General features: G+C 38.9%; 1 protein-coding gene across 1 annotated transcript; it reads right to left on the reverse strand.

Moving 5' to 3' along the window:
- Positions 1–690: 690 nt before the first annotated feature.
- LOC149260951 (uncharacterized) lies at positions 691–4185 on the reverse strand. Its single transcript, XM_089366777.1, has one exon. The coding sequence runs from the start codon at positions 4183–4185 to the stop codon at positions 691–693; it is 3495 nt and encodes a 1164-aa protein (XP_089222903.1).
- Positions 4186–21563: the final 17378 nt, after the last annotated feature.

Consider the following 21563-nt stretch of genomic DNA (forward strand, 5'->3'; position numbering starts at 1 on the left):
TAAACATTGAATATCAACAAAAATTTGGAAAAGTTACAATAGGAAGAGCTAATCATAATCTTGCAAAAGCATTCTGATGCATTTGCATGGGAGTATACTGATATGAAAGGTATTGACACTAAGACTTGCATCCATCATATCTATATCGAGGAAAACAGTAGACCAATCAGACAACCTCAGAGAAGGATGAATCCAAATCTTAGGGAGATTGTGAAAGAAGAGCTCCAAAAACTACTCAATGTAAACTTCATTTACCCAATTTTAGATAGCCGATGGGTTTCTCCCTTTGTTATAGTACCCAAAAAGAATGGTAAATTGAGGATGTGCATTGATTACAGGGAATTGAATAAAGCAACTTTGAAGGATCACTTTCCTTTGCCCTTTATCGATCAAGTATTTTTTCCCATAAGGAAAAAGTCGTAATTTCTATTAAATGGAGAAATTACATTTTGCAGATGCACTTGCATTCATAATTGTGGTTCAGAGACCTTCCTGAAGTAGCCTCATTTATCAAGCTGAGACTATATGCCTGAAATTAGAGGAAACAAGATGAATAACAGATTACATTCTGGCTCTACGCAGAGAGCCCAGCTAAAGCTGATTCAGCTACTTAGATGTTATACATAAAATAGCAATAATCAAAGACTACAAGAAATGTGAACTGATTATATGTGGGTCTAAAACCCATTCCTAAGGAAAATCATGAAAAGGTCTGTGGTGGTGTTGATGGGATGATCCATCAATCACCTCTTGGATCAGCCAGTCATCCCTTTGATTTTGCGCTGCTTCTTTGGATAGCTGGTCCGCCTCAGTGTTCTGTTCCCTGTAGATGTGGCTGCAATTGAAGGATTCAAATGATGTGATCAGTCTTTTTGTCTCTTGGAGAATATGACTCAGAGAGAAAGCATAGCAATGTGTTGTATCGTTCAGCCAGTTGCAAACAATTTGTGAATCCCCAAATAACTGAAGGTGGCTGCACTGTTTCTGTATGGCAAAATGTATGATATGCTTTGCTGTGCTTAATTCAACAAAATTATTGGTGCCTCGACCAAGATTAATCTGAATTTTATAATAATGATCATCCCTGAGATATAGCAGCGCTCCTCCACCACATCCTGTTTCTTGGGCAGAGCCGTCGAAAAAAGCCCAAGGCTTCGATTTATCCAGATTTATATGCCTGTAGGTGCGCGTAGGATTTTTTGGAACAGCCTCAGGGAGTAATTCGAAATCTGCAATGGTATGGCTCAGGATAACAGGCCAATGAGGTGCCTTATTCTGAAATATGACCTGGTTCCGAGCGATCCATATTGCCCAGCAAACTAGCAAAGGCATGTTAACGGATTTGCCTGTATGTAAGCGGCACCAATCGCTCCACGCCTCCATAATATTCTGACCCTGCCAGACTTTGAGGGATGGATAATGAGAAGTAATGTTTTGCCAAAATGCTTTAGTGACCTGACAATTTAGGAACAGGTGCGCTGTGCTTTCCTCTTCTAAACAGCATAGGTGGCATCTGAACGGACCATGAAATGATCGCTTCATGAGATTGGTACCTGTAGGGATTTTATCGAATAGTATGTTCCACATTAAGAGCCGAGTGCGAGGGGCTGCGTCCAGCTTCCAGAGATCTTTCCAGATGGGGAGGATAGCCGTGGGCTTGTAAGATTCCATGAGTTTTAAATATCCCAATCTGGGAGAGTAAATGCCGTGGTTTGCGATTGCCCAGATAATGTCATCGGGGCCTTCGGTGAGTCGAATGTGCGCCTGCGAGAGAGCGTCAGTAAAGGCCCTCCATTCTAGATGCCACTGTTCGGGTATCTCTAAGGTGCGGGGGGTTGCCCAAGCCTGTTGCAGAAAGGTGGAGTTCGCGCTATCTCCAATGTGCTTCATATGCGTGATGCCTCTGTTATGAAGGTGCATAACCAGTCCATCAGATAACCTGTGTGAATTGCCGCACCCTACCCACGGATCCACCCCAATCCTTACACTGTTTCCTTCTTTGATGCGCCAGGTAATACCTTCCCGCAATAGAGGTAGAGATTGGAGGACAACTTTCCAAATGTTTGATATATTGCGACCAGGGTTGTGTTGAAGGCGGAACCAATCCATGAGGTGCATTGGCTTGATATATTTTACTTGGGCGACACGAGACCATAGGCTATCTGTGGTCAAGAGGTTCCACCCGAGTTTGGCTGCCAGCGCCTTGGCAAAGTGATCGAGGTTCTTAATGCCCCAACCGCCCCATCGTTTGGGTCTTGCAATGGTAACCCATTTCACCCAGGCAAATTGCTTCCCTGTGTGATGACCTTTCCATAAAAATCTGGCACAAATGTTTTGTAATCTGTTCAGGATGCCGCGAGGTATCCACGCCAAGGTCATCCAGTATACTGGAGTGGCTTCAATGACTGCTTTTATGAGAGTCAATCTACCAGCTCTTGAGAGATATCTGTGATACCAAACCTGCAGTCTTTTCTCCACCTTTGCTATTAACCAAGTCCAATCTGCAATCCGGTAGCCAAGAGGTTTTAATCTGTACCCCAGATATTTGATGCCGTCAGCTAATGATAATGAGATGAAAGGGAATCGCTGTAATGCAATAGTACATTCATGTTGAGAGCAGCCCACAGCCGTGATTGTAGATTTGCTTTCATTTATCTGCATGCCTGTGGCCTGTTGGAAGAGTGCAAAAATATTCTGGAGAGAAGTGGTGTCACCTATGCATCCATTAAGAAAAATGAGAATATCATCAACAAATAAGAGGTGAGTTAGATAAAAATTATCGGAGATATTGATGCCATTGATTTGGTTCCTATCTCGGGCAAATGTGATGAGCCGACTCAATCCTTCCATAATGAGAAGGAATAGAAGTGGAGATAATGGGCATCCTTGCCTGAGCCCTCTTTCTGAGGTAAAGAAAGATGTGGCTTCACCATTGAGAAGTACGCTGTAGGATACATCGGTTATGCAGCTCATTATCCATTTAGTGTAGCTATAGGGAAAGCCAAGGTGTGTCAGGAGAAGCCTGATGTAGAGCCAGTTGGCTCTATCGAAAGCTTTGGAAAGGTCTACCTTTAATATCAGGCCCTTTTGTTTTTTGATATGAAGAGTATGTAGGAGCTCTTGAGCGGTGGCAATGGCCTCATGTATCTGCCTGTGATTAAGGAAAGCGAATTGTTCAGGGGATATGTGGCGAGATAATATAGGCTTCAGACGATTGGCGATGATCTTGGCAATAATTTTATATAGGCAATTGCAGAGGGAGATGGGGCGGAAGTCATTGAAAGATGTCGGATGATTGGCTTTCGGGATGAGTGCAATGAAAGTGGATTTAATAGCGGAAGATATTCTGCCATTTCTTCTGCATTGCTCGATAATATTGAGGAGATCATTGCCCAGAAGATCAAGGAAAGCAATGTAAAATTCGATGGTCCAACCATCAGGGCCAGGGCTTCTATCTTTCTTGAACCATTTAATGGTGGTTTCGAGTTCTTCCATGGTTACTTCCTTAGTGAGTTCCTCTGATTCTTCTTGTAGAACGAATCTGGGAAATTTTTCTGCCACTCTCATAATCTCCAGGATATTGGCCTCTCTGGGGGCTCTATAGATGCCTTTGAAATGATCGATAGCTAAGCTGGCCAGGTTCCTCTGAGATGAAATTAGCTGATTTTGTTCATCCCTTAGTTCCCATATTGAGTTGATAGCTTTGCGGCCGTTGGCGAATTTATGGTAGAAATTTGTGTTGTCATCGCCCTCGGTAAGCCATATGGCCCTGCTGCGGAGCCGCCAGCTTTCTTCTCTATCCTTCAGAATCTGTGTTCGTTTGGCTACGAGGGAGTTGAACTGTTCTTTGCTTACTACGTTAGGGAAGATGCCATCAGTAGAGTCCTCGTATGCTGCAATGATCCTCTCAGCCTCCTTTAGAGTATGGTCATCGCGGACGCGCTTCTGGTGTGCCCAATGCTTGGATATTCGCTTGAGTTCGGTTAGTTTCCTAACAAAACCGGCAGTATGGTCTTCATGTTCGCTAATGGGATTGTTCTGCCAATATTCAGTGACCAGCTGAATGTAGGAGGGGTCCTTTAACCATGAAGAATTAAATTTGAATGGGCTCTTGATCTTGTTGTAGGAGTCGACCGTCTCCAAGAAGATAGGGCGGTGATCCGAGATGCCTCCGAACCGACCCATTGCCTTATGCGCGGAAGTCTGTTATATAGAGATTCCTTAAGCAAAAACCTATCTAATCTTCTGGCCAAGCTCTGATTTCCGCTTCTATTGTTAGTCCAAGTGTGCTGTAGTCTGGCAGTGGGTATGTCTACCCAATGATGCTCCTCCAACAGATTGGATATAGTATCCGAGAAAGGGTCAACCTGTGCAGAGTGCCCCCACGATTCGCAAAAACCCAAGGTGAAATTTAAGTCGCCACCGAGAATTATATTGTCCTCCTTTAATAAGTCCGATTCAAGTAGCGCATTCCAAAAGGGAGCCCTGTTAGAACATGGTCCATAAACGTTGATGACTCGTAAGTCCATTTCCATGGAGAGAACATAAACGTCCAGGCCGATGAAGCCTCTGCCGCCCCAAATGTTACGGATCTTGACTGCTTTGTTGTGTATCCCAATAGCTAATCCACCCGATCTCCCTGATGCGTCAATTGCATGAAAAGTCCAGTAAGGCATCCAGGAGTTGAAAGACTGGACTAGGGTGTCAGCAGGACAGAGGGTCTCTTGTAGAAGAATGATGTCAGGTTGAGATATGGTAAGCAATCTTCTGAGAGCTAGTTTTTTGGGGGAGCTAGCAAACCCCCTGCAATTGTAAGAGAGTACCTTCATGTAGGATGGGGGGCTGGGCCTTGCTTCGCTCTAAGGGCCCGGAGGATGGTTTGCTGTCGCCCAATGGCTACTTCAGCGTCAGCAGTGTGTCTGGCTTTTGTAATGCGAGATGGACGACCCCGAGAATGCTTATGGGGGACAGGAGCAGATACGGTGTCAAGACCAATAGCATCGATACCTCTATCTTTAGATCTGGATCTGAGGGAATATCGAGGGGATGCAGGGGGGGATGAGGCAGAGGAGGCGGAGATGGAGGAGGTGATCAAGGAGGGCGAACTCGGGGGTATGGCGGGAGCTGGGGTCGGAATGGAGCATATGAGAGAGGGAGGGGGAGGGGGAGCAGAGAGACCGTGGGGCGCCCCTGAGAGAAGCTCAGGTGAGCAGCTTGGTGGGCAAGTGCTCAGTTGAGACGCAGAAACAACAGAAAATGATTTCGGATGTATATGAGGGGAGGAGGCATGCGAGACCGATGATCCATCGCACAGCGGAATAGAGTCTTCGTGCACTGGGTCTGGCGCTATGCGAATAGAGTGTTCAACTGAGCTGCCCGGAGGATCGAGTGTAGCATCTGCGGCCAAATTATGCTCTGATATAGGCTGCTCCGACTGTGGCCGAGCAGAATAGTGCGGGGGGTGTTCAGTAGCCTCATCCTGATCAATCTTCTTTCCCTTGTGAAGGAGTGGACAATCCCGGTATAGATGTCCAACTTGGTGACATCTGCGGCATCTATACGGGATCCCTTCGTAATCAATAATCTGCTTGCGCGCCAAGTCCCGCCAGTGTATAGTAATGTATTCTTGTAGACCACCCCTGGTGTCCAGGTTGATGAGAAGACGAGCATAAGTCATCACACCAGATTGGAGAAAGGATCTGTCATAATCCAAGAAGGTACCCATTGCATTCCCAATTCTTCTGAAGATGTCTTCAGACCAATACTGTAATGGGAGGCCTGGGAGCCGTACCCATATAGGCCCAATGCCAATCTGCTCAGATTCGGGGTCAAACATGGGAGTCCAGCGCTTAAGGAGAACTGGAGCATGTTCAAAATGCCATTGAGAGGATAAGACCCAATTAGTATGGTCGGCATGAACGAATTTTAAAGCAAACCATCCTCTTACTAAAATCTGAACAATGGGGGCGTCCTTCAGATGGTGTCCCCAAACTTCAGAAGTCCAGGCCTTCAAACGAGTAGCCGAGTATTTCCGTCCCCTGATGCGGCCCACCAGGACTCTGTCAGAATGATCCATGATATCGCCCCATTGGACGTCCTCCTCAAGTCTGAGGAAGATATCTTCAGCTTTGGTCTTGAAACATCTGTATTTCCTCTTAGGATCGGGAGCCGGGGATGAGCTCCGAGCTCGATTCGGTAGCGGGGAGGCACCAGAAACGGGTGGAGGGATAGAGGGTGATGAGGGAAAATCGAAGCCACCGGGGAAGCTCATCGGATCGGAGAGTGGAGTATTATGTGGGAGGCTGCCAAGGAGAGGATCCGAAAACAGAGAGTCGGCGACAGGGTTAATGGGGGGCGGAGCAGATGTAGATATCCACGAATCAGAAGCAGAAAAGGGGGCGGAAAGGGGGAAAGGGGGAGCATATTCCACCGTAGATCCGAGGGTCGCCGGAGAAGGAGGCAGCGAAGAGAGAGCAGGCCTGGAAAGGGGATGGTTCGGAAGAGTCGCATGAGATAAATGCGACGGATCCCCGATGGAAATAGAAGCCAGATTATTAGAATGATGCGAGTTATACATACCATGAGAAACGGTAGGGGTGCGCCAGATAGAGACCCCTTCCAGAGGATCTGCAGAGTAATCGACAACATCATGTTCCTCCATAATGTCAGCAGGTTCCCGGGTAGCAGAGGATCAGAGAGCAGATGTCAGGAGCCAAATGCAAATAAACGGAAACGGCCAACAAGAATATGAGAGGAGGTAGGTGCGCCCGGAGGTTGCAGGTGTCATTGGAGTCTCGCAGGCTCAAGGAAAAAACTGCAGAAGAAACCATAAACCCTAGCTAGCCAAAACCGTCGCGCTCGAAACCCTTCCGCTCCATCGCTCCCAGTTCCACTCAACCCATTATGTGAAGTTATTTTCATCGATCAAGTATTAGATACATTAGCAGGCAAAAAGTGCTTTTCATTTCTGGATGGTTTTAGTGGTTATAATCAAATTTAGGTAGCACCTGAGGATCAGGATAAAACCACATTTACTTGTCCATGGGGAACTTTTGCTTATCGAGTGCTTCCTTTTGGATTATGTAATGCACCCGCAACATTCCAAAGAGCAGTACTAGGAATTTTTTCTGATCTAATCCATGATTGTGTAGAGGTATATATGGATGATTTTACAGTTTATGGTAATACATTTGAAGAGGCATTAGAAAATTTGGAAAAAGTCCTTATAAGATGTAAAGAAACAAACCTTTCATTAAGCCATGAAAAATGCTTTATGATGTTTACTGAAGGTATTGTTTTAGGACATCATATTTCAGGGGATGGGATTAAAGTTGATAAATCAAAGGTTGAAGTCATCTCCAAGTTACCTATTCCAAATTGTCAAAAAGATGTTAGAAATTTTCTGGGATTGACTGGATATTATAGAAGATTTATAGAAAACTTCACCAAAATAACATCTCCACTCTTTGAACTACTTACAAAAGACTGTGAATTCAAATGGAGTCCTGATTGCCAATAAACATTTGAAACTTTGAAAACAAGAATATCTGAAGTGCCTATCTTGAGATGACCAAATTGGAAACTTCCTTCCATATTTCTACAGATGCTTCAGACACAACACAAGGGGTTGTGTTGGGACAAAAAGACTTAGTTCCTTATGCCATTTACTATACCAATAAAAATTTAACTCCCACTGAGTTGAATTATACTGTGACTGAAAATGAGTTCTTAGTTGTTGTTCATGCAATCAATAAGTTCAGACATTATATAACAGGCTATGAAACTTTTATTCATACTAATCATTCTACAATTAGATATCTAATGAACAAGCCCGTTACTAATGGCAAAGTTACAAGGTGGCTCCTACTTTTATAGGAATTCAATATTACTGTGTTAGATAGACCAGGGAAACAAAACACAGTAGCTGATTTCTTGTCTAGGATTCAAAATACTAAAGAAGATTCTCCTATAGAGGACAAGTTTCCTGATGAATATTTATTTGCAATAACTACTAAGACTCCCTGGTATGCAGATATGGCTAACTATTTGGTTACAGGGAAACTACCTCCACATTTATTTCCTAGTGAAAGAAGAAAGATTATTTAGGAGAGTTCAAAATATTCATGGATTTCTAACGAATTGTTTAAAACAGGGCTAGATCTTGTGATCAGAAGATGTGTCAGGGAATGAAATGCCTGATATTCTCAAAGCATGTCATGATGAACTGTGTGGTGGACACTTTGCTGACAAAAGGACAACTTATAAAATCCTTTCTTTAGGATATTATTGGCAGTCCTTCTTCAAAGATGCAAAACAATATGTCAAAAGGTGTCACAACTGCCAAAGAGTAGGGAAACCTACCCCCTCAAATGAGATGCCATTACAACCATAGGTACTCATCAAACCCTTTAAAAAATGGGATTTATACTTTATTGGACCTATTAATCCACCATATAAACAGAAAAAGTATATATTGGTATGTACTGATTATGTCACTAAATGGGTAGAAGCCAAAGCATTATTTTCTGCTACTGAGAATTCAGTTGTTAGTTTTCTTTATGAGGATATTTTTACTCGCTTTGGTGTTCCAAGAGAAATTGTAATAGATCAGGGAGGTCAATTCACATCTAAACTGGTGGAGAAGCTGATGGAAGAGTACAAGGTCAAGCACAAAAAATCCACTCCTTACCATTCACAAGCAAATGGTCAAGTAGAGTCCACAAACAAAGTAATTGAAGGCATCATTACCAAGATTGTTCATATACACAGAAGAGATTGGGCAGAAAGGCTTCCTGAAGTCTTATGGGTCTACAGAACCACATGGAGGAACACAATAGGACATTCTCCCTATTAACTTGTTTATGGGAAAGAAGTTCTGCTCCCCATTGAGTTCCAAGTTAAAAACTTCAAGATGGTAGTTCAATTGGGAATGGATCTATCAGAAGCTCAAAAGCATAGAATGGAGCAATTGAATGAACTAGATGAGATTAGACAAGAAGCAATCCTAAGAATTGATCTAGTTCAATATCAAAGAGCTAAGTGGCATGACAAATACATCAAGGAGAAAAAGTTTCAATAGGGAGATTGGGCATTGCTATTTGATTCCAAGTTCAAAGATTTCAAAGGTAAATTTCAGACTCATTAGCTTGGTCCATATGAGATTGAAAAAGTTTTTAGCAATGGAGTGGTAAGAATCAAAACCGTTAATGAGTATCAAACTCCTCTCACTGTGAATGGTCACAGATTGAATACCTATCATAAGCCACCCTCAAAGGAGGAATTTGTCAAAAGCTTTCAAGATAATTCTGCAATAAGGCTTGTGAAGAAGAGTCCTTCTTCTCCACCAGCCTAGTCTTTGTTCTTTTCATTGTTTTAAAAAAAAAATGGATAAGCCTGAAAACCAATCAATGATTGCCAGTCTTATACAGAAAATACAGGGCGAAAATCAGAAGCTTTTGACGCCCTATATTTTCCAAAAAAAAAATTCCCATTTCATTCATAGTTGTTCCATTTCATGTCATTTCACTTCACTTCATTTTATTCCTTTCCACCAATAAAATTCCTTTCATGTCCAATTTTAATTCATTCAGTCATCATTCATTTCCATCCATCTCCATTCACTTTTCCAAGTCATACATTATTCACAATATTAGTTTCCGCAGCCGAATTCTGATTCTGCAACTGAATATTGATTCCGCAGCTGATTGTTGATTCCACAGCTAATACTCTATTACTCTACAATGACAGTTAAATGTTAGCCAAGTAATGATGAAAACCAGATGCAGGTATGGAAGAGGAAGATATTTTGAAGATGTTAGCACTTAAAGCACCAACAAGAAGTAGCCAATCAAAAGTTAGCGAACGGAAGTGGTAAGATTCTAAGGTATGAGCAAAATTAATTTCAAATAGCATTTTAAAACACGTAATCTATATAGTTGTAAAACCACTGGCTCCATCATGTGTAATGATTCGAATATAGCCTCCTTAACTCCTCCATGACCTTTGCATAACTCCACCACGAACCCCATGATTCGAATTGATAGCCTCCTTAACTCCTCCATGACCTTTGCATAACTCCACCACGAACTCCGCATTGAATTCCAACGGCCTCATGATCATCTTCCGAATCTAACTCGTACTTAATTGTACGTCCGCATTACACCTGTTGAACCGGTTAATCATGAAGACGTAAGCCAATTGACCACGACTCTCCTCTGCCACACCACTCTGCAGTCATTTTATGAATTTGCTAACGTCCACTTCACAGCCTTTTATTTTAAAATTCTGCCAGACTCACTCTGTTTCCATACTCTCACATTGAGTTTATGATTGCCAGTTCAGGGTTGTTTATACAAACCTCTGCTCCGTGAACTCATTTTCATTGCATGCTCTGTATTCTTTCCGTCTTGTAACTACTATTTTTCTCCGTAATCCTCTTCCATCTTCCATTCATACAACCGTTCCGCCTCCGTCAAACCATCACTTACAGTCCATCACTTACAAAGGTATTTTCAAAGCAAGAGGAAGGAATGGGCCTTCTGGTAAGAACAGAGCTGGACGGGCCTAAATTCATGGAGGGTTATCCACAGTTAAAGAGCACATTAAAGAAAGCAAGGTGGCTGCAGTTTATCCAGAAATTCAGGGGTCATAATAAAGAAGTCATGAAGACATTTGCAAGGTCCTTCAACGGCATGGAAGTTGAGGTTGGGGATATCAAATTTTCGGTCATAGTGGCATCCATTGCAGCAGCAACAGAGCTCCCATAGGAAGGAGAATGATGGTTCAAAAACAAAGACTTCGATGAGAGGGCTTGGAGGATCATTTTACATAACCCAGGTATGGATATAATCGTTTTTAAACGTGGAATCCATGTTTCTGCCCTAAAGGAAAAATGGAATAGTTTGTTGTTGATAATTCAGAAGTTTATTACGTGTGAAGGAAGGTTTGGGTCCATGTACATGTACCATATAAGGTTGTTAATGAATTTTCTGGAGAATCAAACCATCAATCTGCCTTATTTCTTGTTGAGTAGCTTGAAAAATATTTCCACCATTGTACAAAAGAATCTGGATGATGTAGAGCCTCATCTTTATCATCACGGCCTTGTTAAAATTCTGATTGAAAAACAATTGAAGGAAAGAAAGGACACATGGGAACAATTCCTGATTAGAAATTTCTTTCAGGACCCACCTGAAACACCTGAAGGTAGCTCAACAAGAAAAAGTAGGAGAAGAAAAACAAGTGTAAACATTCAAGATACTCCTACTAGCATAACTAAAGAAACCAGTAAGGAAGAAATGTTGTCTGAAACTTTGACTGAGGTTAGAAAACAAGTGAAACAGAAGGGGAAAAGAAATGTTGAAGATGTTTATCAAACCCCAGAACCTTCCTTAGAAGAGGAACAGATACTTTCTGAAAGACTAATTCATCTTAAAGAACAATCAGCAAAGGCAAAAGAAAAGGGAAAGGAAAAACAAAGTGTAGAAAAGGGAGATACCAACTCACAAAATTTAAGAAGGAGCTCAAGACTTAAAGGAAAATTGAGGAAAGTGCAAATCAAAGGGGCTTACTTCATAGACTTAGGAGGGGAAACACCAGAACAGTCACCGACAATCACTCCTCTTGACCATAGTCCACAACATTCTCCTTTTCCTCAACTAGATTTTGAAATCAGTCCAAGAAAGGCTACACCAGAAATAGATCCAACTCAGCAACATATGTATGATTTTATTGAATCATTGGAAAAGACTGCAACAGACTAGGGCACTTCATCTAATCAGCTTAATACAGCTCAAGAAGTTTTGATCCAATGATTAAAACATGAAGATTTTGAACTAGAAGTCTTGAATAGACACATCAAAAGGGAAAAGAAACATTGAAAGAACAGAACAGGTTGGATAAAATTATACATGACAACACCATGTTGCATCTTGGATTGCGGCATAAGAAAAATAGGAAGTTGAAGAAAAAGAATAGAAGGCTGAGTAGAGCTCTCATCAACCTCAAATACAGGTGCCTAATGATGAAGTCCAGGATGACAGTGACACCAAGGAAGAAGAAAAGAAGGCTAGATGTATTAGCATAAGTCTCAGAGCAGTTGAATTGAAGGAAGGATAGTCACAGTTTTGGTTGCATGAGGACATGCAACATCTTCACAGTGGGGGTATGTTGAGCCCTAAAACTACCTCTCTTCTACATACTTTCCTAGACCTTTTTCCCACATCAGTGCCTTATAAGCTATCAAAGATCATTACATATTGATTCTAGGAGTGCATTTAAGTGGTTTTATAACTATATCCTTGTGTGTGCTATTTGATTTAGATTTTTTTCATGAGCTACGAAATGTAGCCACTTTCTGCAGCTGACTCGCAATTACACAACTATTTTTATTGTTCTATTGGTTACAGGTGTCGACAGGTGAAATGAGGCACGTGGGCAACTCAGAAATGATCTACACATCGACAAGGTCCTATCTATTCAGTCGAATTCGTGAAGAAAATCCTTGGTCAAAGGACAGTCAAACAAGGAGTCCTACATCAAATAGGTCTCCGTTTCAGCATGTGAAAGGTCCGAGACCGTTCCTAGATTCATGGATCCCTCTTGACAGTTGTAGGCCATCTCCATGACGCAAATCCAACATCCACCTTTTGTAGATTGAATGATCATGGAAACCAGGAGGCTGAACTTATGGGTTCTGTCCTGTTTACGTGTCCTCTGCTGAAGATTTCTCACATAAAAACAATTATCTATTTTCCTCTATAAATAAAGCGTTTGCAAATGCAAGTAGTTAGTCTTGATGTTAGTTTTTATGTTGTTGCTGTAGCGTTAGTCCTGCTATTGTAACGAGAAGACATATCCTCTGTTTTGCAATATAAAAACTCTGTTTCTTATGACTGTTTAAAGTGTGATTTTGGGTTGACAACGTATTAACCAAAGGCTGTGCAGAGGGCCCCTGCTGGCTGAGGTTTTGCTTTTCATTTTTGTAAAGTTTTCATGCATCGTTTCTCTTATTTCCACTGTATATGTTTCATAATTTGTTTATGGTGTTAATCTTTTACTCCTGTACATGATTTCCCAACATTGCATACTATTTACTAACACTGATCAGTGTGTTTCAGGATAGGTTATGCTCGATCTTTTTCATATAATTTTTGCATCAAATAGTGACATGAGATTTGCCTCTCTACTGAACTTTTTAAGCTTTTCAATTTCAGTTATGCTTTGATTTCAGTGATATTTGTTTGCTGCTATTAGCTAGTTTAGATATCAAGTTCTTCATGTTATTTGACGTTATCTCTGGTGCCATGGCTTAACCCGAGAAGCTACTTGGCGAGCTATCGGATTATAAGTGAAGTAATTTGATTTTGCTTTCATTAATTTGCAAGTAGGTAGTTTAGATATCAAGTTCTTCATGTTATTTGACGTTGTGTCCGGTGCCATGGCTTAACCCCAGAAGCTACTTGGCGAGCTATCAGATTATAAGTGAAGTAATTTGATTTTGCTTTCATTAATATGCAAGTAGGTAATATAGATAACAATTCTTCATGTTATTTGACGTTGTCTCCAGTGCCATGGCTTAACCCGAGAAGCTACTTGGCGAGCTCTTGGATTATAAGTGAAGTAAATTGATCTTGCTTTCATTAGTCTGCAATTTTTGGTTTTTTTTGAGTGCAATAGTTTAGATTTTATTTTCTGTAATTAGATGGGTAGCAGAGACAGTGACTTCATGATCAGTATTTCATCTTTTGTTTGATTTAAGTAGCTGCATATTTACATTTCTGTTTAAGTACTAATTTTATCAATAACATGTTTTTAGATCTTTTGAAGTGCTAAGTTCTAGAAATTATCATAAGAGACATAAACCTTGTCTTAAATCTACATCCATACTTTCCCTCTAAAAGTATTCTTAAAACCTAGGAATAGGATTTCCACTTGCATTAGGAGACCAACAAGGACAAAACCCCAAAACAAAATAAAATTGAAAACAATAAAAGTAAGAAAGAGGTTGTCTTGCACATACAGTTCGCCACACTTCATTAGTTTACAACTCCTAAATTGACAATTAATGTAGCAATTTAGGACATACTAAATTGACTAAACAATTCTTCTCCGCATACCATTTTCCTTGGCATCCTTCTTTCTCTTTCAATTGCTTACACTTGGACCTTCCTATTAACCAGTAATGGTCATTTTCTTCTCTCTCCGCATTAGCTTCTCATTGCTCATTGTGAGATGTCAATAATCCTTCACAAGACACCTCACCAAGCACTTTACTTTAGGGCTTGGTCTTTTGGTATCACGGTCATCCTCCTCAGGGACTTTCCTGAGCCTCCTTGCTCTCTTGGTTGTTGCTTCTCTGCTCACTTTTCTTGGAAATATACCCATAATCACAACTTGTGGAACCACCTCCGACAACTTCTACCCAACCACAACTAGAAGTTGTCCTCCTCTCCTTTCCAACCTCAGCTAGAATATCATTCTCCTTTTGCAACTTCTCTGTTGCAGGCCCTTTGCCACAATATTCTGCCTTTTTTCTACTGCCTACTACAACTCCAATGACTTGCAATCTACAAAGGTCCTTCCTCTTATGAGATCTTAGTATCTCATATTTATTCACATTATTCAATTGGTTAGGGTTTATTCCTTCTTTCCTTCCAGCTTTCTTCCTTATTGGAACCCCTTCCTCGGTGCTCTGTTTTGAACCTTTAAACTTGAACAATCTCCTCTGCTATTTATGCCATCAGTTTTCCTATTTACCTAAGGCTTCCTCAATCCTTTTCACGAGCAACTCCCTTTACTCTTTCTCATTTTCCTTCCATCTTGTACCATTCCTTAGATCTACTCCTATGAGTTGTCTTCTTTAGCTTCTTTGTATAGCTCCAATTTCTCCACAATAACTTTCTTCTTCAATCTCTCTCGTTTCTACTCTGTCTTTAGAAATTTTCATTCAAATATATACAAAAATATCCATGCTCTGATACCACAAATAATGTAAGCCCCTTCAATGGTTTGCTTAATTTTCCTAGAACCCTTTGTAGCCAAATAACCCTTGGGCCCAATAACATCTACTATGCATGGGGACAATGAACTCCTTATCATAAAAATTTTAAATAAAAATCCCACCGAATGTGGCCCTTACTTAGCAGGTATATCAAGGTCAATTTCCAAACAAATAAGCCCATGCACTCTTGACACGTCGAAGATTGGGAATAAATATTGAACCTAACTTTGTTCCCCCACACGAGCCTGACCTCTTCTTTATTCTCGACTATCAACTATGGCCCACTCAAGGTCGAGGTTAGGATTCATACTCCAAGGTTTTTATTTGTTCTCAAAAAGGCCCACGACTTCGATTGGGGGTCAGGCCTAGCTACTTGAATCCACACTTGTTGACATCATGGGTTGGAGGTCAGGATTAAAATTCCATCGATAATTATGCCAAGGCTCGACTTCTAACCTATAGTCTCTCCTGACCTGAAGCACTGGATTTTGAACTGACATCCAGACTTAGTTTTTTGTTGTTGAAATTCTTCACGACTTGATATTTGTCGATCCCTCAAAACTTTACAAGACTGTGCCTATCCCTCAACTTATTCACAAGTTATTAGTTAACACTTAACAAATACTTAATAAGTATACTTTATCCAACTTCACAACTGATTAGAGGGCTCGTACTAAGTTCCTGAACTCAGTTCTTCATTCCGAAATGACTTTACAGGGAATCAACCATTCAATCAACTCATATTATACATTCATAACCAAAGTGGAAATACAATATAACTACCAGGGAAATTCACCAACTTCTAATACGTTTGAGAGTATTCCGTTCTCTCCTTCTACTCTTTTCCCTAATTTGACACTCATCGAGTGTGTGACTTTTACATTCTTGAAACTAATTTTCATGTGAATCATCAAGACACTAAAATGTATAGAGGAACTCAATGGGCTCTCTCTCTGACTTTGCAGGTTTCACGAGCTCATTTTTTTTCTCAATTCTGTTCTAACATCTATGCCACTACCTCTTTACTATTCACACCTCTTTTCACATCTTTTCATAGAGCTAACACACCCACCAACAAAGAACATATTCCACAAAGACATACATAGAAGGTTTTTCATTAATAAGAAGAACAATAAATACAAAGGAAATTTAAGTAGCTCGCTAGTACAGCTCTTCGAGCTCTATGTCAACTCAATTTTGTTCTACCCCAAGAGCTCTCGCTCTCCCTAAATTACATAACGTTTCATATATACAATGGGACAATTTTGGACAAATGGTGGGAGGTCATTTGGTCAAGAAGCCTCCTGCATGACCACACCTGTCCAGTTCTAGAATAGGTCTCGAGAAACTATGTTGCAACTATCCCTTAAGGACACATAACAAGACTAAACTACTTACACGTCTCTACTCTAATTCCCTAACATTTTTGACTAAAATTGATTACAATTGGAAAGTCCCAATTGGCCCAAATCAATAAACAAACTAACAACCTATAAACCTAGAATCAAGATATAGATTTAAGGAATTTATGTGGCCATTTGGTATAATTAAGGAGATGAAATTTCCTAGGGGAAGATGCTCTTGCATCAACCTCCATTACACAAAGAAAATAGATTACCTAGCTCCTACAAGGAAGAAAAATAAATATAGAGAATACAAAAGAAAAATTAAGATATCACACCATCTCAAACACTTAAACCCTAACTTCTCTAATAGCTGATCAAATAAGCAATCTAATTTTTGATGATTAGATTATTCATTACTTCTCTTATGTTTGTTTAGAATAATTTAAGTTGCTTTACTGTGTACTAATTTGTATTGTGATTTATATATTGGAGAAGTATACCATTTATTAGATTTATATGATAAATTGTAGAAGTATATCATCTAATATTGAAAACACATCCTTTGAGATGTGAAGTATCTAATTTTTTTCTCTTAGGGGATCAAACTAGAGAGGAACTATTGTTAAGCCTACAGAGCCACCTTGTTGTGCCTGCATTAGGAACGATGTTTTCATAATTCTTTGGTAACTTTCTTTAATATCATCCAATTTTGAGACAAGTTTATGAACCCAACAACAATAACATATGTCAATTACTATCTTCTAGCTTACCCATATTTTTTGAACCCTTTCTACCTTTTATATCTATCTATTTGAGTTATAATTACTATCTACCTAAAGAAGGCCACCTCTTCGCTGTGCATTTTAGTATATTGCTAGGTGTCACACACATGAAGGAGGAGTCAACAATGAGTGGATAGGAAGAAACATTTTGGAGTTTCTATCTTTTTCTTTAGAACCCAAAATGATGTGGAAAGGAGTAGGGGTTCCATTTTGTCCCTTCCATAATCCCTTACATGTTTCTATACACAACATAATTGCAACATATTTTAGCAATATGATATCTATAATCCTATAGAGAGCGTATTGTTTTGGAAATGACATCCTTCATGAATAACCTCATGAATGAACATAAATATTATGAAATGAATCTTCCTCATATTATTATTAACATAAGATGCACACCATATTATCATATGTCAATAGGGACTATGTGCCAATGATAATGCACATGCCAATGTGATTATGAGATGAGAATCCCATTGATAGTCTTACAACATGGTATATTTCCCAATGGATTGCCTTATCAATATTTCATTTGAAGTTAAACTTTTGATCTTCTATTGTGCTTATAAATACCATTTATTCATCATATTGTAAAAACTGTTCCAAACATGTTACCATCAATGACTACAATAGTATGTAATGCTTCAATACATGTGTGATTCATGATAATTTAAAGACATTTAAACCACAAGAGAAGAAAATTCAAATGAAGAGATATACACCCTTTATCATAGTATTCAATACTAGATACATCTAGTATTTATAGCAAGTGATGACAAAGTGAAATCGATTCATGTGAGCCATAGATATATCATTCCTTAGTGATAATCCCAAGTGTATTTCAAATGATGAGAAAAAGACGTAGAGGACATTTATAATACCATTAGAAATATGTGATATCGTTTTATTATTATTAGAGTTTAGGCCATGTAAAAATGTTTATAAATTAAGTTAAATAATATTCCACTTCAACCATTAAGTGCATGGGAAAATTAACCATGGGCACTCTCAATTACAGTCCCCATTGCATCCGATATTTAGTACACTCTAGCACTAGTGTATAACAGAGCATGATCTTTCACATAGTGATTGAAAATTGATTCAACATAAGTCCACTTGATTGTATGGAACTTTTTCCTTAGGGTGTTAGTGTGTTTGAGAACAATAATCAAACTTCACCACCTTTTAACTCCCTCCCTTCACTAATCCTCCTTTTAGCACCTTCATCATCCTCTTCGAGCATTTGATTATTGGACCCCATCTTGGCATGCTTCCCTCTTTCAAAGAAACTTTTAGCGGACACCCATCTTAGCTCAAGTTTCATAGAACCTTCACTTCTGGCCATCTAGCTTCCCTAGTCTATGGTGTCCACTCGCTCTACATAGTTTTCACAAATTCAAAATCATGAGGGAACCCACTTTATGGAATTTGAATTTTTTTGATCTCTTGAATTTATGCATCCATTTAATCTAGGTTTAGTGGAGAGTGAAAATAAGGGTTGAATCAATCTAGATATTCCTCCTGATGTCTATTTATAAATGGACTTGAAGGTGTAATAGAACAACAATCAATGATTATAAACATTATATAGATAAAATAAAGCTTTGTAGGAAAAACATAGAAACTCAACACTATATAGATAAAATAAACCTTTGTAGGAAAAGCATATAAACTAAAAAATTATTGCAATTTTTTTCTTCTCCAGTAACATAGAAAATGACATCATTGATTAATCGAATCAAATAATGGAGCCAAGGATTTTATAACTCTTAATGGAAGTGTATATTATTGGTTTTGGTACCCAAACCTCTCTATCAAAGACATAGTTATGATGATGATAATTAGACACTTAGCCTCAACCCTTTGGAATAGTCTATCTCTAATCCATAGCTAGGTTGATCACTCATTTCTAATTTCCCTTAATACCTTGTTTAGAATGAGATAAATTAATTATCGTACCTATCCTATTCTATAGCCCATGTTATTCTCTAACAATATGCTCTATTTCCTGATTATCATACTCAATTATTGGTTTCACATGCGTGAATTTTTATCTTTTACATCCCATATTGTACAATTATCACACAAATAAGATTTTATTCCTAATGCATAAAAGAACATATGATAGACCTTGAGTCTCCATGTATTTTCCTCGTAAAGTGGAAACTTAAAAACAAACGCCAGTTCCACATGTGAGCATTGATCAACAATAGGAATTGTGCTTGATCATATTTAATCACAATGACTTGTATTCAACACATGTCATTCATTCAATATTTTGAACAACTTGGAACTAATTATGGTAGGTGTTGGAGTACTTGTTTGACATACGTGTCTAACTGTAGTTTGATATTCTTAACAGATAGTACCAAGGAAAGGGCATCTGGCCAATGAGTTTGATTTCCATTAACCTAGGTCCTTGATATTTGTGCTCTTTCCCTCTTGGTGCAATTATTTTCTAATGATTTCCAACCTCATGTACACAGTTTCTCCTTGTAATTTGACTCAAGTATACACCAATTTTAGTCATTTCTGTCTAACAATATCCTTAGTTTGGGGGATTGGGGATGATGTGGTTCTAGTCCTTGCCTCTCACTTGAACATATTTTTTATCTAACTTGTTAGGATCTAACACACCTCCTTCCTAACTTCCATGCACCTCCATTATTTAAGGCTTATGGATTTTTTAGTTAGGTTGTAGGAATATTGGATTATATTCACTAACCTCCTCGTTATCTCTCTTCTCTCTTTATTTTCCTGTGTAAACATGATCCACAATTTCTTGTGAACGTGTGAATTGTTGTCTCTAACATCCCATATTCAAGATACATACCATGCTATATAGGTTTAGGTTTCCTATCCAATTAGATTTGTTTCAAGATACTATGAATGTATATGATGAGAATTGACCCTGGGTACTCCTTGGATAGTAGCATTTGTTGAGACAAAATTTCAATAAACATTAGGGAATTTATGAACAATAAGAGATGTTCTTCTTCAAAATGAATTTCAAGTACTATAATTTAAGATATGTTATTCACTCAATATTTTTGAATAGCGTGTAAGTAAATGTCTTCAGTGTAGCATTTGAATACTCATTTAACATACTATTATGCTTTTAATTTTTTTCTGGTAAGAGATAACACTAGGGAAAAGGTATTTGGAAACTAGCCATGTCTACCATGGATCATATATTTATATGCTGCCCCCTTATTCATAGAACTATTTTCCAATGTTTCCAACTTCTTGTATCACATTTCTCCTTGCAAATTTCCTAAACTATACACCCTTTTCCATAGTTTGGGAGATAGGAGTTGGTGTGGTTAAAGGTCATGGTGCTCAATTTAGGGTTTCTCTATCTATCTCATCGGGATACAACACACACCCATGTTGAATTCCACAAAACTTCCTTCTTTTCAGTTGATGTTTATTTTAGAGTTAGGTTGTAGGATATTTGGAATCTCATTGAATTCTTCATGAGCCTTCTGTTTATCTCTACATTTCTATTTGTAAGAATGACCCATGCTACCTTCATAGGATTAATGCCCATCCCTTGAAAATACCTTCCTCCTTAATTCAATGTTTATGAGCTCACCATTACATGTTTCGATTTTGATTCCCTACATCACCACCTAAACCAATAGTTCCTTTATGATACCTTGAGGAGTGACTGCTTGATATTCCAACTTATTAATATGGATGAAACACACTTGGTGAGTTTGATTTGGCTAATTGAATCTCAACAAAATCCATAGGGAGTTCATTATCGTGTTCCAATAATTAAGAGCTAGGCTAAAAATTGGCTTTTATTATACGTCAATGCATTTACAATAAAAAGGAAATAAAAAAAATTGAATGTAGACATGTGTATGTAAGCAAAAACACCATCACAATCATCACATAATTAGTAGTTGCACCATCCCATTATAAACCTAACAAAAAATGATGACTCTTTTTTGAACTGTTAGAACAATAAATCATGGAGTGAAATGTCAAAATCTATCTTCATTCTCAAAATACACAAGATTATTTGAATTTGCATTTTAAGCTCATATTACAAGTTTTGGCCCCCTTGTTTATGTTCTGATTTTCATCCATAGGGATTTATGGTGTTAAAATGCCAGTAACAATATATTTGTATGCACCCTAGTGCTTACGTCTCTCATATTTTAGGTCATATTTTAGATATTTATTAAAATTTATATTCCTTAGTTTGAGTGGATTTATTTATGATATAGAAAAGTGGTGTTTCCATATGGTCATTAGGGTTTTGTTGGAAAATGTAACTAGGTTCAGTCTTCATTTAATGTATTTGATTCATCTTGTAATGTACTTGTCAAAATAATAAAGAAAATTATTATTATTATTGTGACTTATTAAAGCATGGTTTTCATGCTTGGGTCACCTTGTTTTAGGTCAAATTCCCCATTG

Source organism: Pinus tabuliformis, chromosome 6, assembly GCF_031772625.1.
Source record: "Pinus tabuliformis cultivar Carrire ecotype Pingquan chromosome 6, CPIR1, whole genome shotgun sequence".
Classification (NCBI taxonomy): domain Eukaryota; kingdom Viridiplantae; phylum Streptophyta; class Pinopsida; order Pinales; family Pinaceae; genus Pinus; species Pinus tabuliformis.

Bases quoted from the DNA above. Each gene is read 5' to 3' on its own strand.
- LOC149260951 (XM_089366777.1), bottom strand. From the start codon at position 4,185: ATGGGTCGGTTCGGAGGCATCTCGGATCACCGCCCTATCTTCTTGGAG.